We start from the raw sequence: 14922 nt of genomic DNA, 5'->3' as shown, positions 1-14922 counted from the left end.
CTCAGGTACTCTGTACTCTACCTGCTCAGGTACTCAGTACTCTACCTGCTCAGGTACTCTGTACTCTACCTGCTCAGGTACTCAGTACTCTACCTGCTCAGGTACTCTGTATTTAGTACTGTACTTATTCAGGATTCCCAGGGTTATGGAAAACCTGGAAAAGTCATGGGGTTTCACAGTTTCATTATTCAGACTTGGAAATTAGTAAAATAATCCTTGAAAGTTTTGGAGAGTCATGGACTTTAGTTGTGTTAGTGAGTAGTTTCAGTGATCTTCAGCTGATACCCTTGAGTGTAAAATGGCAGATTGATTTTCTGCAGCGGTCGCCGTCACTCCGCTCTGACGTGTGTCAGACGTTTTGTTTGTTTATGTTTGTTCATCACGTCTGTGTCTTTATTTCCTCCGTGCGCTCCGTCTCTGTCCTCACGTACGCCAGCGAGCTGACGTTATGTTTGAACAGTTTTAATCTGGTCAGGTTGAAGAGCGCTGGGTGAGTGTGGCAAGACGAAAAAAGATGGGTCCTTGGAAAGTCCTGGAAAAGTTTTGTGATTTGTGTAGGAACTGTGGTCATTAAAGAGCAGCAGAGACGCTGACGTGTCCCGATGTCCGTATGTTTGTCTCTGCAGGTCAGTCGTCTCAGCAGAGTTCGGTGCCAGACTACACTGCAGCGTTAGCAGAGTACTACAGACAGCAGCCCTACATGTGGAACCCCGCCCAGATACAGGTAACACACGGGAAGCTGCAGCGCACCGCCGCGCCGCCCGCAGGCTCCCGTTTGACCCGCTTTTTTGTGCCATTGTCGTTTTTTAAGCAGCGTGCATCGGACCATTGTTCTTGTGTGTAAGTCTTGCCTGTATTTTCAGAAAAACTAATACTAAAAGAGTTCTGCTGAAACCATCAAAGAGGAATTTAAACGCAAACCTCACTACGACCCTTTTTGTCCAACCTTTAGTGGAAACATCAAACGCTGCAGGCATGTACTTGACATCAGGGTACGGAGCGGCAAGACTATGTATTTAAATAAGTCAACAAAAACAATAAATCGAATCAGATAAAGGAACCTCAGTCATATCAGAAAATATTAGGATTAAACACGGTATTCTTTTTTATTTCGTGTTTATACCAGAAATACTCAACTTGCTTTGCTTTGGCGCCACGTGCAAAATGGCAGGAGGCCGGGGGCCAGTCAGAGCAGGCCCATACAAGTTTCTAGGAATTTAGGACATTTCAAGGATTTTAGGACGTTAGTGTCTCAGCTGTGTCCTCTGTCGGGGGGTGTGAGGGCTCCGTTTCGATGCTGTTTATGCACTCTGGCACCTTACGGACACTGAAAGGACAAAATCAATTCACAGTATCAATCACTTTAATTTTATTGTCAATTAGAAAATGTTTGGGGGACCCAGTTTGGTCCGTGGGCCTTAGGTTGAGCAGCACTGGTTTGAGAGTCTTGTGATATTCTTTTAATTTACATAAAAATGCAGTGAGTTTTTTAAACAATTCTGGTCAGTTTTTTTTAGTTTTGCATTTATTTTTCTGAAATTGGCCATAAATACTGAATAATTTTACAGTAACTTAACTGTTTGATTTCCCAGTCAAACTTTCTGACGTTTCACAACATGTAAACAACACGACAATGATGACAACAATGATGTAATTTCCTGTCTCTTCAGGATCACTAGAGGCTCCTCCCTCATCGGATGGTCGTCGACGGCAACCGAATCGGGGTTTCCTAGCAACGCTCTGCCGCTTCCTCCTTCCTTTTGTAGAGAAAACTAAGGATTAACTGAAAAATCACGAACTCTTTTCTTTCTGTTTTTTAACCTTACAAAGTTGATATTTTGTCGGGCAGATTTTTTTGGACTAGCCTCTGGTCTCTCCACAATGTAGACCTGGTTTTTCTTTTTGTTTTATTTTTTATCAAACTTGAACTTAAAGATGTATCAGTGTGGCTTTGAACAAAAAAAATCCAGTATAATCTATATTTTGTCTAGTTTTATTTTCCAATAAGAAAACGGTATAAGGCTTAGCAGTCTTGAGTAAGAAAATCAGATATTATTATTATTATTTTGTTTATGATAATGTTTTAAAGCATGCGTCAGATTGTGTGTGTTGACTCTCAGTTATTTTTTTTTTTTTATTTTGGCATAGAAATATTTTTAATAGCGTCAGATGGAAATTCAATGTTTTACCGTCAAAGACAAAACTGTTTTTTGTACTAAATTTGTGCTCGCTGGGTCTGTTTGTTCTCGATCTAATTTTACCTGTTTAGTCGCCATCTTGGAGGTGCAATGACGCGTTTATTGTTTTCTTTTGGTTTGATGATAGTTCTTATTCCTGTATCTCTATAGTGATTCTTTAGTTTTTATGATGTAATGATGAATAAATGACGATTTATATTGCGTTGTCTAAAGCCAGATCTCTCTGTGGTCAAACAGTTTGTGTCCTACACAGATTTAAACCTCCAGCCGACACCACGTTTCCCCGCCTCAACTTTCATTACAAAAAAAGGGGAAAAAAGACTATTTTCTTACAAAGTGAAACTTTATTATTGTTGTTGTTTCTTAGTTCTGCATTTCTACTTTGCCGATTTGTTTGTAGAAGAAGTGTTAGGAGCTGAACAATGAAGTTATTGATTCTATTAGCAATGTAGTGGCTAAACTAGCACGTTCGCTAAACGTGCTAGCTAGCTGAACAAACGATGTTTTTCAGCAAAAAGATGTGCGTTACCTCAACTGTGTGTTAGCTGGATGAATGTGTGTTGGTTGTTTCGGTTAGCTGTGTTTTATGAGCTGAAAGGTGTCTGTTAGTGAAAATATGTGTTGTCTGAGCACTGTGCGTTAGCTTTGTGCGTTAGCTGTATGTGTTAGCTTGGCGGTGTAAGTTAGCTTTTACTGAATATGCACATTACATATTTTTGTTAATGGAATGAGTTTCTGTTTGTAAGCAGAGTCTGCTGGTTGTTTTACGAACTTAACTTTGCAGCAATTGTGACATTTTGTAAAAGTGAGAGAAAAACATTGGTGTCAGCCAGCTAGCTGTAATTCAGAATTGGAGATTTGTGAATTTCTTAAAGCCATCTCACATTTAGATTTAAAAAGAAAAGTAAAGTAGGACTTCACTGAGCCTTCGCTGGTATTAACATATAAATAACCGTAATAAAAATGAAAGAAGCGTAATAAAAATGAAAGAAGCTATGTATCTTTTTTTCAGTCTTTATTCTTTAATTGGATCTCCATTAGCTTCCACTAAATGCTCGCTAGTTTTTCTGGGTTCCACACAAAAACAGTAATAATTTAAAATGAAACTGTCAGTAAAACTAAAACAAGCCAAATTTGAGGATCAGTAAATACATTAAACATAAGAAACAATAAACAAGGGTGGCATACAATAATAAATAACAATTTTAAAAAAATCCTTTTCTTTTAAGATTAATCTATTTTTCTTTGACTGACTTTTTAAACTAAATTTTACTTTTGGTCTTTCTAATGTCTAATCTTACAAGTTAGGGTTAGGGTTAGAAAGTTGCTGTGAAACAACAAAAAATAGTCAAACAGTCAGAATATATCAGTATGACCAAAGTCCCCCCCATTCTCCCAAAATGGCACGAATGCATTAGCTGAATTTTTGTGAGCGAGGTTAAATTGCTGCAACAATGTCAAACAATAAAAAGTAGCGTATCTGGGCTTTTTGACCATTTACCTACGATTACTATCAAACATTAACACCAACAACTTTTCAGTTATTTAATTTTTCAGTGTTCTCAAATTCTCTGCGTTTTTTCCCCCGAGACGGCACAAAAGTGAATATTCGTTAGCTACTGCGCTGATAGATTGAACAAGCTAGCTAAAGTAAACGTTAGCAAAACTGTGTGTTGTAGCTTAATGGTGCATGTGCGTTAGCTAAACTGTGTATTGCGTTCCCTAAACTTGTGTGTTAGTCGAATGGTGAGTGTGTGTGTGTGTGTGTGTGTGTGTGTTATTTGTATATTGTGGCTGGATTATGCTTCTCGCAGATGTCGCGGCTATTTTTATACAAACTTTGATTCTGTTTCGAACCCACCTCCAAACAGGATTTTGTATCTACCCGTTAGCTTGTTTAGAACGAGCAAGATTTGCGAAACACGTCATTTCGGAGACGTTTTCATGGCTATTTTATACATGTATGAATGTGAAAGTATTTTTTAGCTTCTCTTTTTTGACACATACCAACAGGATTTTTTGTAAACCTTAGAATTAGCTTAACACACTTAGAATTTGTAAGACTTGTTAGTTAGCCCACAGTTAACACCATAAATTTCAGATGTTTGTGTGTATCTTTGTAGAGGTGTAATTTCAGCTTTAGCTGTATGTTTGACAGCGTTGTGTGTTGAATGTGTGGTGTGCATTTTTGTGCATTAGCTCAGCGTTGTGTTTGTTATCTGAGCGCTGTTTGTTAGCTGAACATTGTGTGTTTGTTAGCTGAGCATTGTGTGTTTGTTAGCTGAGCGTTGTGTGTTTGTTAGCTGAGCGTTGTGTGTTTGTTAGCTGAGCGTTGTGTGTTTGTTAGCTGAGCGTTGTCGTGTCGGACCACAGAGAGGTTTGTCTTGCGTCGAGGGCGATCTGGCGGCTGTTGAGTTGAATATTGAATCAGTGGTTCTGCTTCTTCTTGTATGTGTGACGATGATGATAATAATAATGACGACGATAATAATGAGTTCTCCTGTACAGGGGTCTATTTAAATCTCTTTATCCAGTTTTGAATATTCAGTTTGTGGATAAGATAATATGGTTTGTGTAAATTTCCACTCTCTGGCGGGTGCTCTCCAGTTAAAAATGTACTTTGTTATCCTGTTAAAAATGATATTGTTTAATTCACATGATGTGTCTAACCGATTTGCAAAGAGAAGCTGAGTATGTTATTTTCTCAAGACTGCTAGGCTAACTGTCTCTATTTCTTCTTGTCCATCTGTCTCCGTCCGTCCGGAATTCGCCACGTTTGAAAAGTTGGTGATTTTTCAACACGTCTGTAATCGGACCATGTGATTACAGCTGAGCGTTATCGTCGCAGGCGTGTTGAACAGTCCCGCAGCTCGATGGCGTGGCCGCTCCGTGACGAGGAGAGCTGTAGTGAGGGGGTTTTACTCCCCAAAAAATAATTAAAAAACACCGCAGTGGACGGCGGCCTGGTGTCCAGCCCCAGTTCCAGGCTCAGTGTTGACTGTTAAATCAGTAACCATCTGGTCAGCGGGTCAAACCGAGCCTCCCTAACGTCCCAGAACCAGGACTGGACACGATATCGCCCGTCCACTCCGGTTTAGATCTTCCTAGTCCCGACCCCTCGTCCTGAAGGGGTGACGGGAGGCTATTTGGTTTCCTGGTTTCTGTTGTTTTTCTAATGGACAGACGTCCTAACTGTAACCTGCAGATTTTTCTATTAGATTCTATTGACAGATAGAGTTGTGTATGAACCCGAGCCACGAGACTGTCGGTGGCCGAGGAAGAGGAAGATGGATGATGATGATTAACATGAGGGCTAATAAAAAGGCTCATTCTTTCTGACTGGCTGTGTTTTTATCTATTCCTCCAAAATCTCTGAAACACTAAAGCTAGAAAAAAACCCTGATCTCTTCTGAATTTATGTGATCTGAAAACAGATCTGTCTGTTTCAGACGCTGTAAACCATTTCCCTCACACTTCCTTGTGTCCTCTATGATGCCATAGATACCGCCAACACGTGGCAGCTTCACTGCAAACGGTGGCAGCGTTTTAGGCGGCGGTGGACTGTGAGGTCAGTAAATACATTGTAACATGTAGACAGAAAATTATGTTTCGCTAATGTTTCGTTCTGTTCTGCCATTTCTTAATTGTCCTTTTCGTCTCCTACAGTCACATCTGGTTTGAACTAAATCACACTGACCTCATGATCTCCGGTGGTTCTTCTCTGTTTCATCCAAATCTGCGAAAATACTGACTAAATTAAAGTAGAGTACAGAAGTATGAGTGAATCTTTATTTCGAATCTGTTGAAAAGCCAAAAAACAAAACAAAACACCCAAAAGCAAACAAACCTTATGGCCAAGTGCAATGAACAAAAACAAAAAAGATTAATAGAAATATACAAAACCTATGGCCTATATCACTATCTTTAAAATAATACTCAGGCCACTTTAACTGAAATATCACACCATAAAAGATGTAGGAGGAAGTACACATGTATTCCTACCACTGTATATACATTCACATTTAATAAAAACAGTGACATTTTATATACAACCCACTACAATATGGACAACTATCACCATTTATATATACAACCCAGTACAACTATCCCCATTTATATACAACCCAATACAGCTGTCCCAGTTTACACATACAACCCAATACGTCTATCCCAGTTTATATATAACCCAATACAACTATCCCAGTTTATACAACCCAGAACAATATAAACGACTATTCCAATTTTATTTTAAACTAAATACAATATAAACAACTTTCTCCCCTTTTTTATATACAATCCAGTGCAATATACAAAAAAAGCACGCACTCAATATACAATATATACATCTCATATGTCGATTATATAACAATTTATTTGGTCAATAACAGATATCGATATGTTAGCGGCGATCAAGTCTCTTGATCATGACGGCCCACCAGCGGGTGGAGCTTTTCACTGTCTGTAATATTTATTCATTTATTGTGCAAAATAAGAAAAATATTCCAACTTCAGGTCGATGTTTTTTGCATTTTCACTTTGTCAATAAATATGGGCCGATACAGATGACGGGACGATATTCTAGTGCATTCCTAGGTGACAGTTGGAACCGTCAGAAGGGTCATGTGACTCAGACATAAGTTTTATCCAATTTCCTGGCAGAAGTTGTCCTGTTTTAGGACGACGTGAAGGTGAATCACAAATTGTCTTGATGAACTGAAGCTTGATGACTTTATCTGACTGAAGTCAAATTAACACAAAGGCCTGATCCGTCTGAGGCGGTGTTAGCATGTTAGCATGTTAGCGGTTAGCTCAAGAGCGCTCTGTGAGTGTGTGTGTGTGTGTGTGTGTGTGTGTGTAGACTGGCTCAGGTTCAGTGTGTCTGAGCTGCCGTCGCAGCATCTTGTCTACATGAAAAGTGGGATTTATTATTTATTCATGTTCCCAGAGCGGAGACAGATGGTCTGAGTGACGGTGTGATGTCATCTGTCATTAAGACATTACTGTAATCACACACACACACACACACACACACACACACACCTTCTGAGCTCTGGGGATCAATAAAACCGCAGACAGAGAGGAAGACGGGCTGTTGGACCTGCAGCTCCTCTTCTTCTTCTGTTCGTTCAGGTGTTGCCTCATTAATTTAGCACACCTGTTTTATCTCTTCTTCTCAGAGTCAGAAGTTCAGATTGATTTCATTCTCGTGTCTAAACTCACAGACTGCAAAGACGCGGGCGCAGCCTTCAAATCCGAAAAGTGAATTAAATGCTCATGTGCCTTAAACCTGCATTCTGTCTAATGGCCAGCAGGGGGCGACCCCACTATCGTATTAATGAGTTACGAGCTCATAAACGTCCTTCCAGAGTCGTAATTACGAGTGTGAACTTGGGAAATTTTGATGATCCCCGAGTTGTGTCGTTCCAGGGCAACAGAAATGTCAGAAATCATGTTAACAGAGTCAACGACCGATGGAAAAAATGTAAATATTTGGTTATTTTGTTCCTCGTAGCTCTCGTTGACTTTAAGCAGAGTCACATTTTAGTTTCTGCGTCTATTAGCTGCAGCAAACTGTGAACTCTGCAGCAGCCAGAATACTAACACTGATTATTTTACAACACGCAGCAGAGAGGAGGCTGTTAATGAACGCCATGTTACACGTGTGGTCAGCCGTCCACATACTTTTGTCCACGTGCTGTGGCTGATTGAGACTGACAGTTTGTGGCTGCTGCTGGTCTCTGAGCATCATGGGAACATTTGGACTGGATCCAGATCACCATCACTTTAATGTTTAATCAGCTCTGACACACACGGTTCATCTGTACTTACAGAGCTGCTTCCTGTACTTTATGACCACACACACACACACACACACACACACACACACACACACACACACACACACTCTGCCAGTAACAGCAGGCGCTTCAGTTGTTTCCTGTCTGATTCCTCCATCACTCATTATCTCCATCATCTCTCTCTTCATCCCTCCATCCCCTACATCACCCGTCTTCTTCACAATAAAAGTCCCTTCTCCTTTTCATCCTTCATTCTAATCTCTGATTCTGTCAAAATAAAAGTCCTTTAATAACAGATCTGATGCCTCTGCAGTTAAAGTCTTCTCTCCTGGCAGTCCTGACAGCAGGCAAGTAAAACATCATGTTTTGGCCCAAAAATACCCAGTTTTGGGACACAATTTCACGTTTGGCGTCTGAAAAGCTGCTGGAAACGTTGCTGACTCACTGAAAACAAGTGTACTGTTTGCTGATGTTGAACAGTGGTTGGCAATTTAGCAGGCATGCCATCAACTTGTCTCATCCTAACTTCTCAAACGCAAACGTGAAAATATGATGCGCTGCGTACCCTCCTTCGGCAGATTTGGATGTCTAGGGACAGCATGTCTTTTCAAAATAAACTTAAGTTTTCTGCTCGTTACATGCAAACAATCTTGAATTAAAAACATACATAAAACACTGTTTTTAGATTTACTTCAAGTTTAGGCAATAAAAAGTTTTTCAGAAAAAGAAATCATGGTTTGGCGTTAAGTATGTACAGTACGTGGTGGCATACTTCACTATCGTTAGTTAGTAAGCCAGTTAGTTTGTTGGATCGTTATTTCAAAGATGCCAAATAAAATAGGAGAACAAAATAAAATCTAAGCAAGAAAAACAACAGCAGAAAGCCTGTCAGACACATTCAGATGTAATTAAAGGGATACTGGGATGGATCTTCCACAGTGAACTGGGAAAACATTGTTGCCTAAAAACCAGTGCAGCAACCAGAAAACAGAGAGCAAAGGAAGTGTCCACATACTTTTGGCCATGTTGTGTGTTTTCCCAGCAGCAGCAGAGCCCTAAAGACAGAGATGTCAGACTGTCCTGCTCCTCAGAGGATCAACCCTCCACCATCGGGTCAGTAGTACTCCAGTAGTAGTTTTTTTTAAAGTACTGAGAGATTTTCATTACAGTCTGAAAAGGTTCATTTAGTCTCCACTGACGTTTATGAACACGAGCCTGTCCATAAGAAAAGAATTCATGTTTTTTGTTAAATTTGAAGGTCACGTTCCTGCTCCTCAGAGAATGAACCCTTCATGATCAGGTCAGCAGTATTAAGAGATTTTTCATCAGATTGTCCATTTGTCCTCGGAGACAAATAAAGTTGAACCTGAGTTGAGTTAAAATCGCGTTCCTGTTCCTCAGAGGATGGATTCTGTTCAATTTTAAACTTTTTTTGTTTTTCAGGACAAACTGGATCAGGTGGTGGACTCGCGGACTCTTCGATGTGACGTCCTCCATGGTCCCGTACATCAGGCTGCTGGTCGACTACATCCTGTACGGAGAGGTGGACGTCAGAGACGAGTGTGTCGATGGACTCCAGGTAGGACAAGACACTGCTGTCACCACTGCAGAAGACGTCAGCACACACTTTATTATTTACACTCAGTTTTGATAAAAACCTTAAATTTATCCTTTTTATTATGGTGAAAATTTTAATGTCTTTACTTTAAGTACAAAACAGGACATTGCCCAATTATATTTATTTTTCTAAACCTAAATTACATATCTTTACTTTTCCAAACCTAACCTACATAACTTTACATTAAGTGCATAATGTGACAGTTCTGCATTATGTCTCTTTTCCAAAACTAAACGTGGTTCGGTCGAGGACAAAAACATTTAGGAGAAGATTGTGGCATCAATCAAAAATAACGACATACGGGATGTAAATAATGTAAATGTATGTGCTTTGTGTGAAGTCACGTAACGATGTTGACTTTAACTTTCGCACAGGACACAAACGGACGTCTGCTGGTTGAAAATCCATGTTTGTCGGAGCTGGTCTCCGTCTGATTAACACGTAATAACTGTTAATATAAGCCGCACCTCCTCCGCTTCAGGACATCCCAAAATCAAAGATGTTAAATATACAAACACAAACGGACATGAGTTTAAATTTATTTTCATCTGTAAAATAAATGCGGCACTTTTAGGATCGTCTGTGTGAATTCAAATTTTTCCAGATTTAAACAAAACAAATAATTTACATTTTGTGTAACTTAATGTTACAGGTTTAATGACAGACAACATCCCAGGCAGCAGGGAACGTTCCCACAACACTGCCTGACGTTACGTACAGGTTGCACTAAATGTTTTTAAGACAACATTTAAATTAACCTTCAAAAAACATTCTAAGGATGTTTCTCATTTCGAATAATGTTCCTGTGAGGTTAAATGCTGACTGAGGTGTAACGTTTGAACTGCAGCACTCTGAGAGGTGACAGATCAGAGAATGTGCTTTATGAAACGTTCCCACAACGTTACATGAGAACAAAGGAGGAACGTTTTCAGAGCAGCATTCAGAACATGTTATTGAGGGCTGAGATTACAGGACATTTTTTATGAAAATGTAATGTGACATATTAAATATAATGTTTTAAAAATCACATCTTTGACGTTCTGGGAGCATAAAGAAAACGCTGCTGATAACGTCACGAAAACATTGAGTGGTTGCATTTTAATTTTCTCATAACGTTTTTAGAACCAGTCACTCATACTCACACATTCATAAATACTGAATGAATGTTTGTTCATAAAACCTGTCCGAATAAACTGCAGGTGAATCTGGACTCTGATTCTCAGGCCAATTAAAACAGGAGGAGGAGGAGGAGGAAGAGGAGGAGGAAGAGGAGGAGAGCGGTGAGAAAACGCTGCAGAAAAGGAGAAAAACGGTGAAAAGGCGGAGAGGGAGGAGAGGAGGGAGCGTTTGATTTGTCCTGCGGAGCAGCTGACAGGCTGCTGATGATTATTAAAACGCTTTTAAAGGAGGATTATGAGCATGAATACTAATGAGGCCGCAGCACGCAGCCTAATCACGTTAACGGAACAATATCACTGCGCCAAATGGGCTCATTCCCACCACCTCCACCTTCACCTCCTCCTCCTCGCTGCTTTTTCTTCTCCATGCACCTCCTCTCCATCAGCTTCATCCACCAGACTCTCCTCTCCTCTCTCTCTCTTTTTGAGGAAAAAAAGCAGAAATATTTAAAGAAAAAAATCGTCCAAACGTCTTTGACACAAAAATGTTTCTCTCCTCTCCTCTTATGTCTGAGAAAAAAGCACAAATATAGAGAAAAAAATACAAATGACCCCAAATTTAAAAAAAAAAGAAATGTTCAAAAACTTAAAAGAAAAAAACACTCAAGTGATGCAATTTAAAATAAATAAATAAAATTATGAAGAAAATGCACAAATGTTAAAAAATCTGAAAAAAAGAAAAAAATCGCCTGAATCTTGAAGAACATGCATGTTTTCCTCTCCTCTCTCCTCCTCCTCTCTCCTCTCCTCCTCCTCTCTCCTCTCTCCTCCTCATCTCCTCTCCTCCTCCTTCCCTCCTCCTCTCTCCTCTCCTCTCTCCTCCTCCTCTCCTCTCCTCATCTCCTCTCTCCTCCTCCTCTCCTCTCCTCATCTCCTCTCTCCTCCTCATATCCTCTCCTCCTTCCCTCTTCCTCATCTCCTCTCCTCCTCCCCTCCTCCTCTCCTCTCTCCTCCTCCTCTCCTCTCCTCATCTCATCTCATCTCCTCTCCTCTCCTCTCCTCTGTCCTCCTCCTCCCCTCCTCCTCTCCTCTCTCCTCCTCCTCTCCTCTCCTCTCCTCATCTCCTCTCTCCTCCTACTCTCCTCTCCTCATCGCCTCTCCTCCTCCTCTCTCCTCCTTATCTCCTCTCCTCCTCCTTCCCTCCTCCTCTCTCCTCTCCTCTCTCCTCCTCCTCTCCTCTCCTCATCTCCTCTCTCCTCCTCCTCTCTCCTCCTCATCTCCTCTCCTCTCCTCTCCCCTCCCCTCCCCTCCTCTCCTCTCCTCTGTCCTCCTCCTTCCCTCCTTCTCCTCTTCTCCTCTCCTCTCCTCTGTCCTCCCCCTTCCCTCCTTCTCCTCTTCTCCTCTCCTCTCCTCTCCCCTCCTCTCCTCTCCTCTCCTCTCCTCCTCCTCCTCTCCTCCTCTCCTCTCCTCTCCTCTCCTCTCTCCTCCTCCTCTCCTCTCCTCCTCTCCTCTTCTCTCCTCTCCTCTCCTCCTCTCCTCTCCTCTCCTCTCCTCCTCCTCTCCTCCTCCTCCTCTTCTCTCCTCTCCTCTCCTCCTCTCCTCTCCTCTCCTCTCCTCTCCTCTTCTCTCCTCTCCTCCTCCTCTCCTCTCCTCTCTTGTCTTTACGCGTGCCAGTCACCTGCCGCTCCTCCGCCTCCTGACTTCCCGTCGTCTTTTCGGGGTTGGAGTGTTTTCTTATTGGCTGTGTGGAGAGCAGAAAGGCGGAGAGGACACCGGGACACACTCACTGAGAGCTTTTTGTTGTCCAAAGCTCATTAAAGCGTGTCCTCCTTCAATAAAGACGCGCTCTCCATTAATAAACTCCCGCTCGGCCCGCGTGCGTGGCGGCTGCAGCCAAACTCAAGAAAGAAAGAGACTAAAAAAAGAGAGAGAGAAAATCCAGCGTTCATTGAGTCAAATCAATTGAAAAACATTTGCAAATCTGCCATTATTCCCGGATTTTCGCTCCTTTCTTCTCTTCTGTCTCGCGGGACAAAAGCGCGCAGCCTCCGTGTTTGGCACCGATCCGTTACGCACGGAGCTCCGGGGAGCGCGGCGGGGGAGAGCCGGGGCTGAAGCCGCCGGAGGAGCGCAGAGGGCCGGCTGCGGGACTCAGCGAGCCGCCTGCAGCTCCTGGAGCTCAGAGGGGCGGCGGGAACCCAAACACCGAAGCTGCGCAAAATTAAGCTTCAGATTTATTTTTAAGAAATTATATTGACAAACTGTGTATGTTCTAAATATTCTAACATATTGTATTTAACATATTTAATCATGAAAGAATATAACACAGAAAAGAGAGAAAGATCAGAAAGAAAAATATGAAATCAAACATAAAATGTCCTCTTTCCGAAAACAACCAAAAACATAAAAAAACACATTCAGATGATTCATGTTTTGTTTTGTTTTTTCTATTGAAAACTCATCTGCACACATTTACAAGTGATATTTGTGCAAATTTTATATTTGACACATTTTCACACAAAGTCCAGAAACATGGTTGAATCATTTTCAGGTTAAAAAAAATCCGTTTCAGTTTGTAAAAATATAGAAATAACACAAATAAACTCAACTCATGAAATATGACAAATTTCCATCATCTGTATTTTTTAAGCTGATTCTCCTGTTTCGGAATAATTAAACTACAGCCAAAAACTATATTTTATCTGCTTTAAATTTCTTTTATCAAACAAACTCTCAGCTGAAGTTTGACTTCATGTATTTTATTTTTCAGATTTTTTCAGATTTTTGTTGTTTTTGCAGATTTATGTTCATGTTGCAGAAAACTGTTTCTAAATCTCGACAGTTTGAAAATCATCCTTGAACAATTAAAATCCAATTAAATTAATTCTGATGTTTCAACCGACAGACTGACGACAATAGGAACGTGTGTGAGAGTGTGAGTGAGCGCGCGCACGCGCGTGCCGCCCTCACGAGTGTCGACAATAAATGTTTAAAAGCTCATAAATACAGATCAGAGTGAAAGAGAGAATAATAATCCTGTAGAGAGACGACAGGAGGAGGAGGAGGAGGGATGAAGAAAGCAGCTGTTGTCTTGGTAATCTGTCCTCTAATCTGTTTTCCTGCTCTGTCACTCACACTGCTGCAGTGCACACCTCCTCCTCCTCCTCCTCCTCCTCCTCAGCTCACATTCCACAGCTGAAGACTTTTTAGAAAATATTGTACAAAAATTAAAAAACAAAATTCAGTTTGTCTCAGTTTTCTTCACAAAAACATTCTTTCCTCTGGAGCTGCAGGGTGTCTACATACTTTTGGCCACGTAGCAAACGAGCTCCTGCTGCAAACACACGATTACTTTTTAATTTTTAGTTTTATTGATGAATTATGGGATGTTTCATCATATAGCTGCTTTAAAAACACTCAGGTTATATGAGTACACACGTACACACACGTACACACACGTACACACACGTACACACGCATACACACGTATACACACATACATACACTTACACACTTGAACACAAATTTCACGAATGTTTAAAGAAAGTAATAACCTCATTAAAAAAATATCACCCAATTTTTTTAATAAGAAAAATTGCTCCAAACTTTCAAAGACAAAATTCACCTGAATGTTAAAAGAAAAGTCACATTTTCTCCTTTTTTCTTTTTTGCTTTGAAAGATTTGTTTATTAGCAATTGCAAAATATACAAGCAAACCTACTGTTGAAATAGACAGTGTTTGTGTGTTTCAGATAATGAAAAGAAAATAGTAATAACTATAATAATAATAATAAAACAATAATAAATTAAAATAATTAAATAATAATAATAACTATAATACTACTACTAATACTAATAAAAAACATAAGAGTTATGAAAAAGTTAAAAAAAAAGTAAAAAGCACATATACAGACTTAGCTATCACCATGAAAGTGTAATTTAAGGAAAAAAACAACGTTTATATCATCTTAACTGTCTATATAGCAATTACTGTGAGGGAAACAAAACCAAAATTCACGTCTTCTTTACAAAAAACACCAAAATGACAGATTTCTTTTCACAGCCAGAAAGTGTAAAAACAGAAACTCTGCAGGTCTCTAACGGATCTGATCTCAGTCTGATCTGTTGATGTTTTCTCATTAAGTCCTAATTAAGTGTCTCTACGGTGTCAGGAGCCGAAGCTGTAAACG

At 40.4% G+C, this 14922-nt stretch overlaps 1 protein-coding gene across 4 annotated transcripts in view; it reads left to right on the top strand.

Annotated features, from left to right (window-relative positions):
• Positions 1 to 5537, top strand: part of LOC121944739 (far upstream element-binding protein 3-like) — a 32520-nt gene extending 26983 nt beyond the window's left edge. For all 4 annotated transcript variants that reach the window (XM_088076105.1, XM_088076104.1, XM_088076103.1 and 1 more), the window contains 2 exons: positions 627 to 724; positions 1671 to 5537. In XM_088076105.1, the coding sequence (XP_087932231.1) occupies positions 627 to 724; positions 1671 to 1679 (107 nt within the window). In that variant the 3' untranslated portion in view covers positions 1680 to 5537. The remainder of the gene's footprint in view (positions 1 to 626; positions 725 to 1670) is intronic.
• Positions 5538 to 14922: the final 9385 nt, after the last annotated feature.

Source organism: Plectropomus leopardus, chromosome 4 (genome assembly GCF_026936395.1).
Source record: "Plectropomus leopardus strain MGB_pleo_1.0 chromosome 4, ASM2693639v1, whole genome shotgun sequence".
NCBI lineage: Eukaryota > Metazoa > Chordata > Actinopteri > Perciformes > Serranidae > Plectropomus > Plectropomus leopardus.
This window is presented reverse-complemented; position numbering and strand designations above follow the sequence as displayed.